A 19,344-nucleotide genomic window follows, 5' to 3' on the forward strand; every position below is an offset into this window, starting at 1 on the left:
TGCCCACTTGTGGTGCAGTTACAGTAAAGCTAAATTTAACAAGTTACAGGTTGTATTCAATGATGCACTGCGACTCTTATTAAAAGTCCCATGGTGGACAAGTGCCAGTCAGATTTTTGTTCCGAATCAGGTGCCCATGTTATATGCTGTTATCAGGAATTTTGTGTATAAATTTATAAAGCAATTTGAGGCCTCTAAAAATGAAATTATTGTGATCTTAGAGAAGAGTACTGTTAGGTAAACCTCTGCACTTCGGAGGCACAGGAGAAAGTGCTTATATGGAGGTTAGATGTAAATTATTTTCTTGTTGTTTGTTGTTGTTATTCATGTTGTATGTTGTTCTTATATATATATATATATATTTAAATATATATCTGTCATTATATGTTACTATGATGACTCAAAATCAATTCTAAACTTTGTTTTTAATTGGTCAATTAACACAAGGCATGAATATAAACAACAATTTATGGCATTAATTTCATAAATCAATAAACGTCACAAATCGATTTAACATCCTGGACTGAGGTATACAAAATAAGATTTGTTTGTAACAAATATCCCAAAAAAGTGTAATATATTTATAAAATAGCTTTAGAAATTGCACATTAAGTTGATGTTTCAGTTACAGTCCAAAAAAAGTGCAAGCCCTTGTTCGATATCCCCAAAGTAACTTAGAGTTGGGGAAAAATCAGCAGTGGTGAGTGTGGCTGGCACTTACAATTAGACAGGATATATAATTAAGGGGTTAGAAAATAATGACTTTTAACAAGCATTCCATATTTTGCCAGATCTATATCTTTTCCCTTTTTAATGTGAAATAAACAAAAAGGCTTTGCTAAACAGAAAACAGGTCCAAACACGGTTATTCATTATCATATTATCATAATTACCTAAACACAAACCACCAAAACTATTCTTTCTTTTCTATATAAAGTATATGTTAAGACATATGCATTTAAAGTTGACAAGTGCACACACTTAAAGTGGGAAATGTAAAAATTTCACAAAACACCACTGATACAAAAAAAACATTTCAGATGTGGTAACATAACAGTGCAGCAGGTCAATTTCCATTACTACACAAGATAACGAACTCTTGCATAGTTATATAGTTTAGTACATTATTGAATGTTTAAGGCATTTTGTTTAACACAGATGTAATTTTTGGTTGGTTGTAGGCATCAGTCAAGGTTGTTTTAAGGGGATCAGACTGATTAACGGAGAGAAGGCAGCAAACTAGAAAACTAGGTCTATGTGCTGGTGGTAACACTGGCTTTCTTCTCATTGAAGAAACTCTTAAGCATAAGCACCTGGCCAATACAGACCACAAACAGGATGATGGCCTCCCCAATGGACCAAAAATGCACGCGTACATTCAGGTCTTCAGCCCTGATTCGGTCCTGAGCCTCCCGAAGACGATACCAAGTCTGAGAATCTGAAACCACTTTCAGGATCTCGTGGATAGACAGGCAGGCTGACTCCATCTGCATGATTTATTCAGAGGTTCATATCAAATGCATATATGCACGGTGCATGCTATGTATGAGTGCATGCTGGTTGTGTTTCTCACCTGTGTGAGAGCTGTCGCTCTGTTCATGTCGGGCATTAATCTGTCATCATCTCCAGTTCTGAAGTCCAGGTAAACAATTTTGTGAGAGAAGGTTGAGAACTCATTGCTGAAGCAGACCGTGTACACTCCCTTCATGGATGTTGTATGGGAAAAGCTGTCATATTGCTTTTTTCGCTCCTGATACAGCATATTATTCAGGGGATCTGTCACAAAACAGTCAACATCATAGTTTCCTCCAGCAATAACCTGTATGAAAAGAAAAGTGTTGATATCAATAATATTTTAAGTTGTTTAACGTTTTTCAGCTGAGAAAAAAAAGATAAATTAACATTGCCCCAAAAAATAAAAGCAGCTTTTGTTCAAAGCAGCTGTCCTGTTACCTGAAAGTCTATTTCAAACTTTGTTCCTTGCTCTAGGTCCTCGTAAAAGCATTGTTTCTCGTTATCGGGCAGTTCAAAAGTTAATTCGGTGGCATTTGCAAAGGCTATGTACACAGCCAAACTTACAAGAAAATGGTATCTCATAATGTTTACGTGGAGGAAAACTTAATTTGTTGTTTAAAATTCACAGAAATCCTCCTCCATTGAGTTGCAGCTGAATTGCTGAACTTTGTCTCAGACACTTGACAGCTTGAAAGCTAAACACAACTGACGTGGCAGGAGGACAGGTTACTTCCGGGTATTTGCATCTTTATTTTTCAAAATAAAGATTATTTCCGAAATTATAAGAAAAGGATTTGCCCAGATTGAACAGGCAGGTTTTTTTTATTAAAATGAAAGGAAAATTATGATGTGATCATGCGAAATAATAACAAAAGTAGCGTCATGTGATATTTTGCAGTAATTCTAACGAGGTTCCTGACTGAGGTGTTCGTAGACAGTTACCAGTATGTGGCAGTAGAGACAGCAATAATATAGTTCATGGCTCATATCCCCTTAACGTTACTTTGGACAAAACAAAGCGGTTAAAAGTACATAAACTATGTGGTCCACACTTTTGTCCACACAGAGTGTGGAGTCAAAAACTGGTGTAGGAAACGAAGTGTAAACCAGACACAAAAAGCGATTTAACAAAAACGATATCCTTGAACATGTAGGCCTATTAGCCTAGTTTACTTTATTAGTAGAAATCTTAATCATCGTATTTATAGTTTGTCTTTCACCTTTTTGCTACATCTGAAATATTATTTGTTTAATGATGTATAACAAAACTGATATTTTTCATTGACTGGGGAGAAAACATTGGTATGTACACAAACTGTGCTACGTTTCATTCTCTCGCCTGGGTAGAGAGTCTCATGAAATACACACCAAAACACTCTTATAACAATTATTACAATGACCTTATAAATACAATAAATGTGTCCTGTGCCACGGACAATTTTGTCTGTACTTATAGCCTGCTAAGGCAGGTGTTTTCAAACATTTTATGCCGAGGATCTGCAAATATGATTGCTTGGGTCACATTATTAAACTATTGATGATTGTCATTTCTATGTATGACAGTCGCGTTTTTACAAGCAACAACCGGACTCCTATTTTGAAATTAGAGCCTGGAGTCCACTGGGTTTACTCTGAATGAAATTTTTTTTCCTGTGTAGTGCGCTGATCTGTCTACACTTTCGCTATTGAAGGAGCAGGACTGTCACAACTACACAGTGAAAGGACAATCTACCAGGTGTAATAATGCAGGACTACACAAAGGCAGTGAAGGGGTTTGTGGAAGAACACCCTACAGGGGTCACCGCTGTCCTGGTGACGGGTAGGCTAAACTTTATAAAATCATTATGTTGTAGGCTATATTTAAAACTGGTTGTGGCTTCCCTCGACAACGAAAGTTCCCTTGTCCTATAAGTTACCCACGTCAAGAAAGTAGGTTAGAGGTGAGGTAATGCTTCTGGACTAATGTCGCACCTGTCCCGGTAGGTGTCGGGGTCTTCGCCCTGCGGAGGTGGCTGGCCGGAGGAGTCTGCCGCAGCAAAGCACGCTTGGACGGTAAAACTGTTCTGATAACGGGAGCCAACACTGGTATCGGCAAAGAGACAGCGGTGGACATGGCCAAGAGAGGTCCGTTCAGTTTAGCTCTAAAGATGTTATTTTAAGTATTTGTTTAACAAGCATCATATGTGGAGTATATATACCCTATTAAAAAAGAATGTGTTTACTGAAAAATATTTGAAATAGGCTACTTTTATTTTTTGCTAAGTATGTTACAAATACATTTACATATTTATGTACTTAATAAAAAAATGCCCTGCGTTTGGACTTTTGTTATACTAAACTGGTATACTTAAAGTCTTCTAAGTTGAAATAACAGTTTATTTATTTATTTTTTTTAATTATGGCAAAAGTTTGTTTGTTTTACTCTAGGATATTAGCAAACCTATTTTGTATTACTAATTTCTCAGTAGGGATGTAAAAGATGATAACAAAAGTTATCATTAATGAACACATTTTATGGGGTTAGCTCGGCTTATTTTTACTAAAAAGCTCAAAGTATGTGATATTGAAAAAGGAAAACTTCATGTCAACCTTGAAACACAGTCAGGAGGGTCTCACTCTGGTTTTTGTTTTTCATGACAAGGCAAAAGACTGACCTTGATTTGAAGGACAAAGGTTTAAACGAAACTATTTCAAAACTAAATAGCTTAACTTGCATAGCACACCACCTAGGGGTTTCTGACATTAAACTCCAAAACTCTATAATGTTCATCACAGTAGAGTTGTATTCAGTGTATTCAAGTCAATTTTTGGTCTGAATTGAACGGTTAATGTATTTTTATTTTTTTATTATTATTATTTTTTTTTTTTTAAGAAAAAAGCTCCAGATACAAAATGAGCATCACATCAATGTCCCTAATAGCAGTGCAAATGGAAATTCTGTTCTAGCATTACACAAACAGGCTGGTTAGATCATTTATGTAGGCTCTAACTTATTAACTTGATTTATATTTATACTGGTTGATAGTACCCTCCTTATACATTGTGCTGTAAAAAGGATAATAAATCCACATTGGGGAAGATAGAACTGGTTAAATTAGGCAATCAATCTATTATCAAACCACCCTAACATGGCTCAGATTGTAATTCTTAGGCTAATGTTTTGAATGTTTGTTGAAGGATTGATTGTTATTCGTTACAACGACCATTTCTAAACCTCCATTGTTCAGGTGCAAGGGTCATCCTGGCTTGCCGAGATATGGGCAGAGCCAACAAAGCAGCAGATGAAGTCAGAAAGAGGAGTGGAAATGGCAACGTGGTTGTGAAGATGCTGGATCTGGCCTCCTTGCAGTCTGTCCGAGCTCTGGCCAAAGATGTACAGCAGACTGAACAGAGACTGGATATTCTCATTAATAATGCTGGTAAGGATAATAATAATAATAATAATGTCAGCCAGTTTGTAATGCATGAACATATGGTTGATGTCTGTTTATTTTAATGAAATATATTTAAACACTATGTATTTATATTTTTATTTGCATTTTAATTTTTTTCTGTCAACAGGGGTAATGATGTGCCCACAGTGGAAGACGGATGATGGCTTTGAGATGCAGTTTGGTGTGAACCATCTGGGTCATTTCCTGCTTACCAACTTACTTCTGGACGTGTTGAAGACATCAACACCCAGCCGTGTTGTCAATGTTTCTAGCCTGGCCCACGAAAGAGGTGTGGAGGCCCATATGTCTTTATGTGCAAATAACACTAAATAACACTTTTTCATTATTTTGCTGTCTCCAAATTACTGTAAGCAGTGATTGTACTCCTTATCCAATTCCCTGGACATTCAATATTTGGATTCCTTATAATAATTGAGGTTATTTTCTGTTTTACAGGCAAGATTCATTTTGATGATATAAACCTGGAGAAAAACTATGATCCATCAATAAGCTATCAACAGAGCAAGCTGGCCAATGTTCTGTTCACCCGTGAACTAGCTGTCAGACTGAAAGGTAAACTATAGACATGATTCAGGTTAGAGGCTATATTGATTTTAACATGGATGAAAACGAGGCTGTAAGATTTGTAATATTTATAATATTATTCACTGTATTAAGGTACAAGATATCATTTTCACAACTTACAACTTTCTATGCAGTTTTATACATTCTTTATAAAGAAAGTTATTTGTCTCAATTACGTTTCATAATCTACTGAATGCGCTGGACTTCTATCCCTCACAGCCTTCTTTTCATTCCTGTCCAAAATTAAATTAGGCTACACTGACTAAGTTCTACAATAAAAACATTTTTACTCTTACAGTATTGAAATATCACAGTGTCTCATCTAAACACACACACACACACTCAATCCTGCTGCTTGATAACTCTCTCTGTCTAACATTCAGGCACAGGAGTGACAACTTATGCTCTTCATCCTGGGGTGATCCATACAGAGCTGGGCCGATACTTTTTGCCCTCTTTGCCTCTATGGAAGAGGCTTTTGTTCTTGCCTTTTTTCTTCTTTGTCAAAACACCTTTGCAGGGTGCACAGACCACCATCTACTGTGCGGTGGATGAGAGTCTGCAGTATACCAGTGGCCTTTACTACAGGTCAGTAGCTGCTTCAGTCACCTGTGTTTAATGCAGTCTAGTAAGATTTTTACCTCTCTTTTTCTGACAATTGCTGTTCAATTATGATCATTTCTGGCTGTGGTTAACTTCTCTCTTGGTGGTTTTACAGTGATTGTGCCCTGAAAGAGGCAGCTCCTCAGGGTAGGGATGATGCTGCAGCCCACAGACTGTGGGATCTCAGTGCTTCCATGGTGGGCTTGGCTTGAGACAATACCTTGCCCACTGGAAATCACTTTTTTGACAAATGTTTGTCACATTTTCCTTTGTAGATTGTACATTCCAAATTTGCAGACTATTGAATCTGCATTATATAAAGTACAGACAGCCCAGTTGAGTAACAATGTGGGAAAGTAGTGTTTCAATGTCTGTAATGACTGCAATGTGTAACTGCAATATAAGTGTTGAATTTAAGCATTAAATAATTAGTATGAAGTTACATATTGTAATGCTATTAGCCATATTGTATGTAGCTATACAAATTAGACATTTGATCTATTTAATTTTCGGTGCTTGTAAAATTGGATACTCTGTATCATGATATAATTCTGTGTTTATATAAATGTGGTTAACATTTTTACGAAGCCTATTTTTGAATGATGAAAATAAGCCATTAAATGAACAGTTAACCATTATAAAATGAAAGCCCGAATGAGTTTATGGTAAAGAGCATTTTATAAAACCTGTAACACAACATGAACTGTGTTTTGGAATAAAATTGGAAATTGAAAAAATAAAAATAAATAAATCCCTGTAAGTAGAGTTCATTTAAAAGTTTGTTATAAATAAACAAATTTAAAACTTTAAAATTTGATGTTTTTTTTATTTAGCCATACGTATTATTCTGTCATTAAATGGTAAAGAAGTCTGCATTAGGAAACACTTTACCAATTTGCAAAGTTTATGAATCTAAAAGAAAAAAAATACTTTTAAACTATAGAGTTGATTGTGATTGAGAAATGTTCAATATTTATACATATTTACATACATGCACCAGAGACATTCATGCACTTATGTATGAAGAAGTACGTAAGCCATCACATTTCATTATTTTGAAATGAATTATGAAACTAGATAATAAAGTTTGTAGGCAAACTTTAAGCTGGTGTGTGTGCGGTGCATAGCATACAGTGATTGCTCGTGGGCGCGCACTCAGGGAGGCGTGCGCACTCTGCACACAGAACACATTTCGTGTCTACTTATGGGTTTTCTGCACACAGAACACGTTTCGCGTTTATTGATGGGGGCTCTAAGTGAATGAGTGTCACTGAGTGACCCGTGTTTGTGAGTAGGGGTGAGCGCTGTACAGCGGGCACATCTACATTTAAAACTTAAAAATAAATTCTTAAATTACATTAAATATACATTCTTAAAAATAAAATGCAAAGAAAACAAATCTTATGGCTGGTAGATGTCCGAAAGCATAAAAAACAAAACATTGAGTTATGTTCCTTTGTGTTACAAAAAGTATTTCAAAGTATTCTAAAGTATTTAGATTACTAAACCTGAGTAATCTAACGAAAGTAACCTTCCCAGCCCTGGTGACTATTGCCACGTTTCCACCACAGGAACTTTACCTATGAACTAGGGACTTTAGGCTGGTACTCGGTGTGTTTCCACCACAGGAACCAGGAACTAAATAAAGTTACGGGTAAAAAAATTTCCCTCAGAAAGTCCCTGCTGGAGAGGTAGTACTTTTTCAAAGTTCTGGAACTTTCGGGGCGGGACTTGGTCACTAAAGATGATGATTGCTGAACATTGATTGGAGTTCAACCATCATTTATTGGGATCATTTTCAAAATATTACCGTTATTGTGTCATGAAATGAAATTTTAAAAAGTATTTCAGGCGAGAATGTAGTTGTTTACAACTCAAATCTGTGGTTTATTTATAAAGACTGCGCATATTTAAAAATGGGTTTCGCCGATTTCAACTTGAGACGTGAGCTCCACGCGATCAGCGGGAACTCAGTGATTATGTATCCGCTGAGAGCAGCCTCTCCTCTGCCAGACCTTCTGATATGTGCCGCTGGCTCTGATGTCTCTTAAGGGGTTAAACATAAAATATAATTTGTTTTGGTTAAATCTAACAGGTTATCTCTGGTCTGTATTCAATTTATCTATATGTTAAAATGAAAATAAAAAAGGCAAATTTATATAATATTTAGTTTTACTGTAATGGCTGTATATATACACATATCCCTGAACTAAGTACATTTCTGCTATCCTATTTTGTTTTATTGTAAATGTACAGTGAGGAAAATTGCAGTAGCCAAGGCGAGCTGACTGATGTTATCAAGCACGCTGCTGTTTGCAGAATTACCGGATTTGCGTCGTCGCGGACATCACACTCCAGAGTCTACTGCACAAAGTCTGAACTACCAAGGATGAACGTCCAAAATCAGCATACTTTGTATTGAGAAATGCACGCAGACCTATGTCACCAGTCTATTTGCCGAATCTTCCCGGTACTTTACATCGCGGTGGAAACACAGAAAACAACAGGTCTGGGGGGAAAATAGTTCCTGGGGAAAAAGTTAATGGTACAAATGTTTCGGTGGAAATGCGGCATATCATGTCATTAGCATGTCGTTAACATGTTTCCATCATGATTGGCAAGTGACTAGCATGTTGCTAGCATGACTAGGAAGTCACTAGCATGGCATTAGCATGATTAGCAAGTAACTAGAATGTCGTTAACAAGTTTCTAGAATGTAAATAACATTATTAGCAAGTAACTGACATGTTGTTACCATGATTAACAAGTGACTAGCATGCTGCTAGCATGACTACCAAGTGACTAGCATGTCATTAGCAAGTAACTAGCATGTCGTTAGCATGTTTCCAGCATTATTAACAAAATACTAGTATGTTTCTAGCATGATTAGCACATTGCTAGCATGATTAGCATGTTACTAGCATGTTGCTAGCATGATTAGCAAGTTACTAGAATGTTGTTAGCATGTTTCTATGCTAATCCAGCTAAAATCAGTTGATTCAGTAAAAAATAAAATAAATAAATAAATAGCTAAAAACCAGCTAAGAATAGTATGACCTCCTAAAACAGTGGCCAAAACCACTTTAACACCAGCTTGGGAGACCAGCCAAAGCAACCAATCAGCTAAGGCTGGATTTCGCTGTACTTTAATAAGGGAGTTTTTAAGTCTCCCTTATGAGTCAAGAACCGTTTCTGTCAAACGTGTCCGATTCGAGAATCGAGGAGCTGATGATACTGTGCATGTGTGATTCAGCGTGAAGCAGACTGACACACAGAGCGTCTGGACCGAACTGATTCTTTTGGTGATTGATTCTAAACTGATTCTGTGCTAATGTTATGAGCCCAGGTAAACCGAAAGGCTTGAATCAAGGGCAGTCATAGCAAATGAAGTCATTAGGTCGAGCGCAAAAGAACCGGTGAACCGTTTTATTCAACCGGTTCATTGAATCAAACTGTCTGAAAGAACTACTGGTGATCCGAAAACCGATGCAACCGGTTCTTGACTCGAGAACGAGTCAATCTTTTGTTTTTTTATCTGACTCAGCTCGGTGTTCATCTTCAGTTCTCTCTTCACAGCAGTTCAGTCATTGTACTGTTTGAGTACATGAATTACTCCAGGATATTGGTTTGTTTTAACTCAGAGGGAGTGTCAGTCACATTAAAAAAGTTAATGGAGATGCGAACCATTTTAAACGATTCAGTTCGATTTGGTGAACTGGTTCAAGAAGATCCGGTTACATCGAATGATTCGTTCGCGAACTGGATATCACAAACTGCTTTGTTTTGAACTCTCTCACAACAGACACGGAAGATAAGTGAATGCTGAATAAAGCCGTAGTTTTTGCTATTTTTGGACCAAAATTTATTTTCGATGCTTCAAAAAATTCTAACTGACCCTCTGATGTCACATGTACTACTTTGATGATGTTTTTCTTACCTTTCTGGACATGGACAGTATACCATTCACACAGTTTCAATGGAGGGACTGAGAGCTCTCGGACTAAATCTAAAATATCTTAAACTGTGTTCCGAAGATAAACGGAGGTCTCACGGGTTTGGAACGACATGAGGGTGAGTTATTAATTACATAATTTGGATTATTGGGTGAACTAACCCTTTAAGCACAGTTTCTGTACTCCCTTGAATGCCTGGATTTGTCCTTAGGTGTTTTTTTTAAGGAAATACATGTCACAGTATCCCCTCGAATGTAAAACATTTACGCCGAAGGTTGCTTTAGTAGTGCGTTGTCGCCATGTTCAAGAAACTCCATTTCATCTAATAGCTATACTGATACACATGCAGACTGTGGGTGTAAGAACTCTGTGTGTTTATGACAAAAAACCTCTTGTGTAATTGATAGTTGACGCAAAAGAGTCTACTTTATGTGCATGTGTGCATGCTTGCTTATGTGTTCTCAGAAACCTTCTCAGAAGTTTATACTGGCAAGGCTTTTTAAACATGTAAAGAATAAACTTTTCGTGATGACTTATGACTAATCTGCAATGTCTTATGAATCCCACAGAGAGGCAGTGGCTGTTTACACTAAGTGTAAACAGCAATATAGACTATTTACATTAAGTGTAAATAACAATTAATTCCATTTACACAAAGTACGAATAGCTATAGATTCTATTTACACTGTTAAAATAGCAGGATTTTCTGCTATTTATACTGCTTGTTTTAATAAAGACCTCCTTACCTACCCTAACCCAACCCAATACTTCAACTTTTTGATTATTTCCTTCATTTTTATATATATATAAAAAATAAAAATATATATACAAAATGCCTCTCCGATGTGATATGAGATTTGAAAGAGGAGGGAAAAAAGTTACACTACAGCTGTTAATAGACCCTGTCTTTTGTAATGTTGATTAGTCCAATCACAAGTTGGAGGGTGGAGTTAGTGTTGATAGCCTCTACCACAAGGTATTTGTACTTAGTATAAATAGACACTCCTTATTGGATATTTTGTTTTTTGTTGTCATAGTAACGAAGGCATGATCTCTGAAGGCACAGCCCTCTTCAGGAAAGGAGGAGGGCAGCTCATTTGCATTTAAAGAGAAACAATTGAAAATGTTGTTGCTTTCACCCAAAAAGTGATATTCACAGCAGGTTCTGTTGTATATTTGTGCTGAAACTTCACAGACACAATACTGGTATATGGGATGGGTTTGAAATGGATGATTAATCCATAAAAAATGGTTTAATTATGTTTGGGCAATCGCGCTCAGATCTGTGCCAAAACAGTCGGTCCGAGATCACCTTAATGAAGTGGTCTCGGCACAATTGAAAACAAACTCTGTACCACTTCAGTTGTAGTGAGAAAGCAATCTGATCCAATGGACCAACAAACCTATATCACAATGTATGATGGTAAATTAAGTAAGTTATGTGAAAAGCATTAGCTTTGTTGTTTTGCTAATTGTTTTGTGAATGTCTACAGGTGAGCACGTCTTTGCAAAAATCAAAGCACAATTTTTCATTTTATAATGATGTCTTATTGCTCTTCTTCATAGTAGGTGCATTTTAAAAATGTTTTCCCGATGAATCCTGGACTCCTGTTTAAAATGATAAATTTTAAATCACAGAACTTTGACCAATTAGAGGACAGTTTACTTGCACGTAACATGTATTAACAAATTTGGTCTGTTTAGAAACTTTGCCGTGTGAAAGTGAACCAAACCAAGAATAAAAAGCAACACTGTAATAATTGTAATCCCTGTTTTAAAACAAAACAATCGATCTTCAGGTGTGAAAGCACCTGCATGGACCAGTTTGCAACTAATGACACCTTCATGGTTTCTGATTTGTGATCAGGAAGAGAGTGCATACAAGCCTTGTTGTATTTGTTGAAGGCTTGATGGCTGCAGGAAATCATTGCAACATGCCAAGAAACAACATAATGACCTTTTATGAACCATTGTTCAGGTGCAAGGGTCATATGCCGAGATATGGGCAGAGCCAACAAAGCAGCAGATGAAGTCAGAAAGAGGAGTGGAAATGGCAACGTGGTTGTGAAGATGCTGGATCTGGCCTCCTTGCAGTCTGTCCGAGCTCTGGCCAAAGATGTACAGCAGACTGAACAGAGACTGGATATTCTCATTAATAATGCTGGTAAGGAATGTCAGCCAGATTGTAATGCATCTGCATGAACACATGGTTTATATCTATGTATTTGTATACACTATTCTCAAAAAGTTAAGGATATTCAACTTTCAGGTGAAATTTCATAATGCACCTAAAATGCACAATGACCTTTACAGGTGAACTTAATTTGACCTTCTCTAAACGTTTGAATGCACGTGTCCAACTGATAAATGTTTCATTACTTATTGCATAACAATTTGTTCTCTAACGTAGTGATTTACGGCAAAAATCACAACAAGTGTCTGATCCATGAAACGACCACTAAATGTTCTGGTTCAATGTCAATTTGTATTTAAACATCATGCTTTTCACATTTTGACCAAGACAACACCTCACAGTTTATTAACAGTTAACAGTACATGGCCATTGCGAGACGGGATGCTCTCAGAGGGAAGCTGCCACTGAGCTTCATCCAAGTGTCACAGAGAGTCATCAGTAGGATGCAACAGAGACACAGAGAGACTTGAAGAGTCACAGAAAGGCATAGAAGTGGACGTCCTTCTCCAGACCTGAATCCCATAGAAAACCTATGGGATCAGTTGAATTGTCATGTAGAGGGTCGTAACCCTGCATCCCAGAATCTCAATGACCTGAGGGCAGTCCTTCAAGAATAGTGGAATGTCATGCCTCAAAAGACAATAAGTCGACATTGTGCACAGCATGAGACATCGTTGTCAAACTGTAATTAATGCTCAAGGACACATGACTCAAAGTTATTGAGATATTAACATTTTTTGTTGTGGTATACCCACAACTGTTGTTGAGATGAAGAAATGACCATTGCATGAGTCTATTAAATGCCTTAATATCATGATATAATATTACTGTAGCTTGGACTTAAAAATAAAAATAAATTTCACACGAAAGTCAAATATCCCTAAATTTTGTGAGTAGTGTATTTATTCATATTCATGTATTTTTGTATTTTTTTGTAAACAGGGATAATGATGTGCCCACAGTGGAAGACGGATGATGGCTTTGAGATGCAGTTTGGTGTGAACCATCTGGGTCATTTCCTGCTTACCAACTTACTTCTGGACTTGTTGAAGAAATCAACACCCAGCCATGTTGTCAATGTTTCTAGCCTGGCCCATGAAAGAGGTGTGGAGGCCCATATGTCTTTATGTGCTAAACTGAAACAAAACACCTATTTTTCAGCATTTTGTAGTCTCTAAATTATCGCAAGCAGTGATTATACTCACTATCCAGTTCTCTGACAAGAAGCTCTGTTTTGACAAAATGTGCAGTTCTTGTGTTTATAAAATCAAAGGGCATAAAATACACATGGTAATGTATCATATGTATTATTTACAATGCAAATACATTTACAGTGATTCCAATTATATTTCAAATTATTTTCTGTTTTACAGGCAAGATTCATTTTGATGATATAAACCTGGAGAAAAATTATGATCCATTGCTAAGCTATCGACAGAGCAAACTGGCCAATGTTCTGTTCGCCCGTGAACTAGCTGTCAGACTGAAAGGTAAACTATAGACATGATTCAGGTTAGGCCAGACCCCTCCTCTGCACATTTTGTATGTCTCCCTTATCTGACACATCCAGTTCAGTTCATGGTCTAAAATGAGCTGATCATCTGAATCAGGTGTGTTAAATAATGGAGACATGCAAAATGTGCCCAGGACCAGGATTAAAGTCAGTGGGTCAGATGCTATATTGAATTTAATGCAGATGAAAGCAAGGCTGTAGGGGATTTACAGCCTTTAAAATAATATGCTAATCCACTGAACGCATTGTACTTCTAAACCATTAACCCGTTGCTTGCAAACTCTCTCCCTTGTCTATCATTCAGGCACAGGAGTGACCTGATGCCTATGCTCTTCATCCTGGGTTGATCCAAACTGAGCTGGTCAGACACTTTTCCCCCTCTCTATCTCTATGGAAGAGGCTTTTGTTCATGCCCCTTTTTTTCTATGTCAAAACAGCTTTGCAGGGTGCACAGACCACCATCTACTGTGCGGTGGATGAGAGTCTGCAGAATACCAGCGGCCTTTTCTACAGGTCAGTAGCTGCTTCAGTCACCTGTGTTTAATGCAGTCTAATAAGATTTTGCCTGTGAGAGGTGTACACAAACTTTCTAAAGTTAGCATTACAACAGCCAGCAAGATTTAACATGCGTCACCTCTCCCATGATATCATATACACTGGCACCAAATTTATTGACAAACCTCAGGCAGTGATCTTTGTTTCACAATTGATTGTGAATTTAATAAGTTTAGAATGGAAAACAACAAACTGTTTTCACCACTTTTTTAAAAAGCTTTTATTCACACCTTGTTTCTTACCATTGCTGTTCAATTATGATCATTTCTGGCTGTGGTTAACTTCTCTCTTGGTGGTTTTACAGTGATTGTGCCCTGAAAGAGGCAGCTCCTCAGGGAAGGGATGATCCTGGAGCCCGCAGACTGTGGGATCTCAGTGCTTCCATGGTGGGTCTGACTTGAGACAATACCTTGCCCAGTGAAAAAGCATTTAAAGTTTTTCACATTTTCCTGTGAAGATTGTACTTTCCAAATTTGCAGACAATAAAATCTGCCTACTTTATATGAAGAATAGAGCTTCAGTTTAAGAATGTAGGAGTGTAGAGTTTCAGTATGTAGGATGAAGCTGCCTCTGTAATGAAGTGCCTATGCAATAAGATGAACTGCAATATGTAGTGTGAATTTATGCATTTAATAATTAGTGAGTTTTTATATACTGTAATGCTATTAGCCATTGTGCATAGCTAAATTAAACATTTGATTATATATAAATTCAGTGTGTAATGTGAATATAGGTTAACATTTATACAAAGCTTATTTTTTAATAATGAAATAAAGACATTAAATGAATCGTTACCCTTTGTAAACTGAAAGCCGAGGTGAGTTTATGGTAAAGGAAAAAGAGATATTTCCAGCAGTATTTTTGAAATAAACTTGGAATTTCCCCCATTCATAAACAGTTTATTTGAAATATCATTATAAATAAACAAATTTAAAACACTAATCTTTTATATACACACAAGCATAATTGACATCAAACGATAATCAAGTCTGTATTAAGAAGAGTAACAAATTCTAAAATTTGCAAAGTTTATATATCTAAAAACTACTACTAACTTGTAGAGATTAATGTTCTATATTTGATAAAGCCAAAACAGATTAAAAGTATAATGTCAAGTTCTACATAAAACCTACATTTTGGTTTAAGTGTTATTATGGTCAAATTAATAAATACATCATTAAAATGAATTCTCACTGGGATCATAATTTTCATGTACAAAACTCAAACATGATTGCTGTATGTACAGATATGAAATGAAACTATATAGCTTCAGCAGTATCTGGAATAAAAAAGTAAACGTTTAATAAACATATTGATTTTAACATATTATCAACTATCAGTTATTAAGTCATTAACATTCTCAAATGTGCATTCACCACACATCAGCAACGCACCCTGACCTGAGTGCCCAGTGGACACAAAGCTGTTTGTGTCAGCCACATGCCCTTATCAGTTCTCCGTCCAACAGATTCACCATCGTTAGCTGGGCTGGAAAAGTGATAAGGAGATGTGAGCGACCATTTGAACAAATACTTAACAGTCCCACTGAGAGCTCCATATAAAACTCTGGCACAAGTTCCCACCTGCTCAGTCCAGCTTTATTCTTTTAGCCAAAGGAACATCAAATGTGTCTTCATGACATGATATGCAGCTGCAGCTGAAATTACCAGGTCGGTGTGGACATCTGGGACTTTTCCAGTAGCTTTCGACCAGGATGAGTCTAAGTCCATCTTCCACAAACCATAGTTTTTAAGTCAGGAGGTCTGCGTGGTGGAGCACAGCCACACGTCTGTAAGTATGCCACTGTGGACACACCCCACAGATGAGTTTTATTTCCTCTCCACCCCACCTATCTGCAAGTCAACCTTGACATGCTATTGGTTCACAATTGGGGATCATAGGTCAAACCCCCTTCAGTGGCAAAAAGACGGGATTTATTTGTTTTTTGCGCTGTCAGTCATGATCAAATCAGCCAATGAAAATGGAAAGGCAGTGTTTGGTAGGTGTGTTCTTCCCAGGTGTGACTAAAATGAACATTCCAGTCTTCACATACCTGTCTGCCCATCTCTTCTTCTTCTGCTTCCCTGGCTGCGACACACCCTCTTCAGACAAGAGACAGAACACTTCCTGCTGTTAGTTTCTATGGGCTTTCACCTGTCAAAATCACTCAGCCTCACTTGTCACTCAGAGAGAGGAAATGAGTTATAAAGACAGAGTTTGTATAAAAAACTAAGAGGAGGACCAATTTAAAAGAGTATAGCTTTTGCTCTGTTTTACTGTAAGGAATCTCACATGCCACCTCATTTCCTCCATGCAGTTTCTATGAAATATCAATCCTTAAAGGGATAGTTCTCCCGAAACTTACAATTCTGCACTTTTTACTCTCTTTCATGTCTTTCTACTGCTGAGCAACAAAAGAAACAATTTTGAATAATATTTTTTAACTGTTTTTGTCCAGATTATGTAAGTCACTGGGGTCAAAGCAACATCGGACACCAGTGACTTTCTTTGTATGGGGAAAAAAACACTGAAATATTTCTCCAAATATGAAATGTTAATTATTTTGATTAACTATTCCTAGCAGTAACTCGCACTGTTGGCTCTAAACAATCAACATCACATTTAATTTCCCCATGCACAGACACACAACAGGATGTATTAGGGTGTGTGTGTGTGTGTGTGTGTGTGTGTGTGTGTGTGTGTGTGTGTGTGTCATTGTACACATGTGCCCTAAGGTGTTTTGAGAATGCAGGTTTGTAGCATTCCAGGCAATACAAATTCAATGTACAGCTTTTGTCTAAGACGAGTTAAAACAAGTAAAAAGCTTAATCATCGCTCAGTGTGACTAAGAACTTATCACTTGCAATCATGTGTAATGGATGTCAAAAACATAAGAAATATATAACGTTTATATCTGGTTCAAAACATAGACACGCAAAGATGCACACACACAATTTAATGCACACCAGGGAGGTGGCCAGACAGCTTAAATCACACTCATCTCTCAATGACTCGACAAATGCTTTGCACACAGGACATGGTACTAGTTTAGTTGTAAATCTAAAATGAACTTAATCTTAAAAGTTCATAGTTAATAAATGCCCATAAAAGTCAAAAGTAGTTTCTGAAATTTCCAGAAACCCAGTTTAAATTACACATTTTGGATAATTAAAGACATAAATGGAGCCAGTTTATATGCAGTTATATATAAATGGGAATTTTTGGAGATCTGAAATTAATATATGAATAAAAATCAAATAAAGTTCCAGAAATACTTAGATTTTACTGGCAAATTTAAGTAGCACATTAAAAGGGCACATGGACTCAACGACTGGCGAGAGATGAGCAGTCGTTCCGCCTGACTGGCTGTTTTGCGAGTGATGGTTAGTGATGTCTTAGCATGCCTGTGTCAGGGAAGAGAGCCAGATACTCTGTGGGCTTTGTGGCCAATTATCTAGTTGAGTTCCTCTGGATGGTGTGAAAGTCGCATGCAAAGCAAACAAGCTTCAGTTGTCCTTTATCTAATCCTGGAGTTCCGTCCAAATCAGACACCAGGATCACTCATGTGGATAATAGGATATATGCTAAAACATCTTCAGCTCTGGAGTAGGATTACAGAACACACATTCCCAGCATTACTATCAGTCATATCCTGCTCATTACTTAAAAAAAAATATTTAAATATAAGTTTAGTACATATTTTATTTCATTTTGTTTATTTTTTTACTTTATATTTCATTTTTGTGCATGGATATATATTTAAGACATTAAGTCAAGGGAGATTTTGTCATCACCTATTAATAAAATAATTTCCCTACCATCTAAATTCTGTTTTACTCTTAAGGACAACATTATGGATTTAATTATGGATTTAAGTTCCATTTAAGAAGCTTTTTTAATTTAATCTTTTAATGTTATATATATATAATATGTAATTTATTTCTTTTTTCTCAAAATAAACCACCTCCTCCCAAAAAAAGGATCACATTTTTTATATTTTAAGTACTAATTTGTACCTCTAAGGTACCAATATGAACCCTTTAATTACAAATGATTGGGCCTACCTTTTGAAAACGTACCACCCCAGTGACAGCTTTTGTAACTTTTTTTCTTTGAGAGTGTATGAAAAGACCAAGTCAAAACAACTGACTTTGTGAACATTTTTTCTTTTAAATGAAACATGAGAATTTGTAACAAAAAATAAATAAATAAATAAAAATGCTACAGATTCTTTACTTGCAAAAAGCAAAGTATATAAAATATAAAATATAAAGTATAAAGTATAAAAAATATTTAATTTATTTTATTTATTTATTTAGCTGAATGTATCACTTTTTTTTCTTTCCTGGGTCTTAATTCAAGTTTTAATAGTATTTACATTTAATTTTAGTTTATTTTTAAGAAATATTATTGAGAACTTCTCATTTTCAGGCAAAGGCAAGCTAAAAGCAACTCATTTTTGATTACTTCTGTTGTTGACAGATAAAAGTTTTGCCAACAGTGTTGGGGCAACTACAATTAAAGTAGTCACAGTTTAAAGCAGTTAAGCTACTCCTAAAATTTTAATATTTAGTTCACTATATTACTTATGAAATTAATTAAAACACAAACATTTATAATAAATTTACCATTAAAACTAAAAGGCCACAAGATGATCTTCAGATAACATTTTTGAGGTTAACACAAAATTGGGTTTTTGTGATATAAGATTATTTTCTGCCTTATATATCTCTTCAAATGTAATTGTATTTATACAGGGAATACCTTAATATGCATTTGCTTATGTTGTCTGGTAGGCCAGAACTTTCCTGCGTTTTATTTATACTCTTGAACTTCTCAGCCACTAGAGGGACACTTTCCTGGAATAGGTTCATACAGAAGCAGCGTGATAATATCGATTTCTGAATGCAACAGGAATACTTTTGGGTTTGGCGAGAAGTTTACTTTTTAGACAGATAATTACCTTTAATTTTATGTTTATATGCATTTCCT

The 19,344-nt window shown here is 36.3% G+C and overlaps 2 protein-coding genes and 1 pseudogene across 2 annotated transcripts; 2 read left to right on the top strand and 1 right to left on the bottom strand.

Moving 5' to 3' along the window:
* Positions 1–450: 450 nt before the first annotated feature.
* tmed3 (transmembrane p24 trafficking protein 3) lies at positions 451–2,219 on the bottom strand. Its single transcript, XM_059530040.1, has 3 exons — positions 1,954–2,219; positions 1,574–1,819; positions 451–1,487 (listed from the first exon to the last, which is right to left on the bottom strand). Exons 1-3 carry the CDS (start codon positions 2,095–2,097, stop codon positions 1,254–1,256), a joined length of 624 nt encoding a protein of 207 aa, XP_059386023.1. The 5' UTR covers positions 2,098–2,219; the 3' UTR covers positions 451–1,253.
* A 938-nt stretch (positions 2,220–3,157) lies between these two features.
* On the top strand, positions 3,158–6,949 carry LOC132120191 (retinol dehydrogenase 11-like). Its single transcript, XM_059530041.1, has 7 exons — positions 3,158–3,334; positions 3,499–3,639; positions 4,743–4,934; positions 5,077–5,238; positions 5,406–5,522; positions 5,918–6,122; positions 6,253–6,949. Exons 1-7 carry the CDS (start codon positions 3,259–3,261, stop codon positions 6,347–6,349), a joined length of 990 nt encoding a protein of 329 aa, XP_059386024.1. The 5' UTR covers positions 3,158–3,258; the 3' UTR covers positions 6,350–6,949.
* Positions 6,950–11,955: 5,006 nt separating this feature from the next.
* On the top strand, positions 11,956–14,776 carry LOC132114396 (retinol dehydrogenase 11-like; annotated as a pseudogene).
* The last annotated feature ends 4,568 nt before the right edge of the window (positions 14,777–19,344 follow it).

The sequence above is a fragment of the Carassius carassius genome, chromosome 3 (assembly GCF_963082965.1).
Source record: "Carassius carassius chromosome 3, fCarCar2.1, whole genome shotgun sequence".
Taxonomy (NCBI): domain Eukaryota; kingdom Metazoa; phylum Chordata; class Actinopteri; order Cypriniformes; family Cyprinidae; genus Carassius; species Carassius carassius.

Coding starts and splice junctions, on each gene's coding strand:
- tmed3 (XM_059530040.1), bottom strand. CDS start 2,097: ATGAGATACCATTTTCTTGTAAGTTTGGCTGTGTACATAGCCTTTGCA. Junction 1,820..1,953: donor AGTTTGAAATAGACTTTCAG/GTAACAGGACAG, acceptor CTTTTCATACAG/GTTATTGCTGGAGGAAACTA. Junction 1,488..1,573: donor GAGCGACAGCTCTCACACAG/GTGAGAAACACA, acceptor TAAATCATGCAG/ATGGAGTCAGCCTGCCTGTC.
- LOC132120191 (XM_059530041.1), top strand. CDS start 3,259: ATGCAGGACTACACAAAGGCAGTGAAGGGGTTTGTGGAAGAACACCCT. Junction 4,935..5,076: donor TATTCTCATTAATAATGCTG/GTAAGGATAATA, acceptor TTCTGTCAACAG/GGGTAATGATGTGCCCACAG. Junction 5,523..5,917: donor ACTAGCTGTCAGACTGAAAG/GTAAACTATAGA, acceptor TCTAACATTCAG/GCACAGGAGTGACAACTTAT.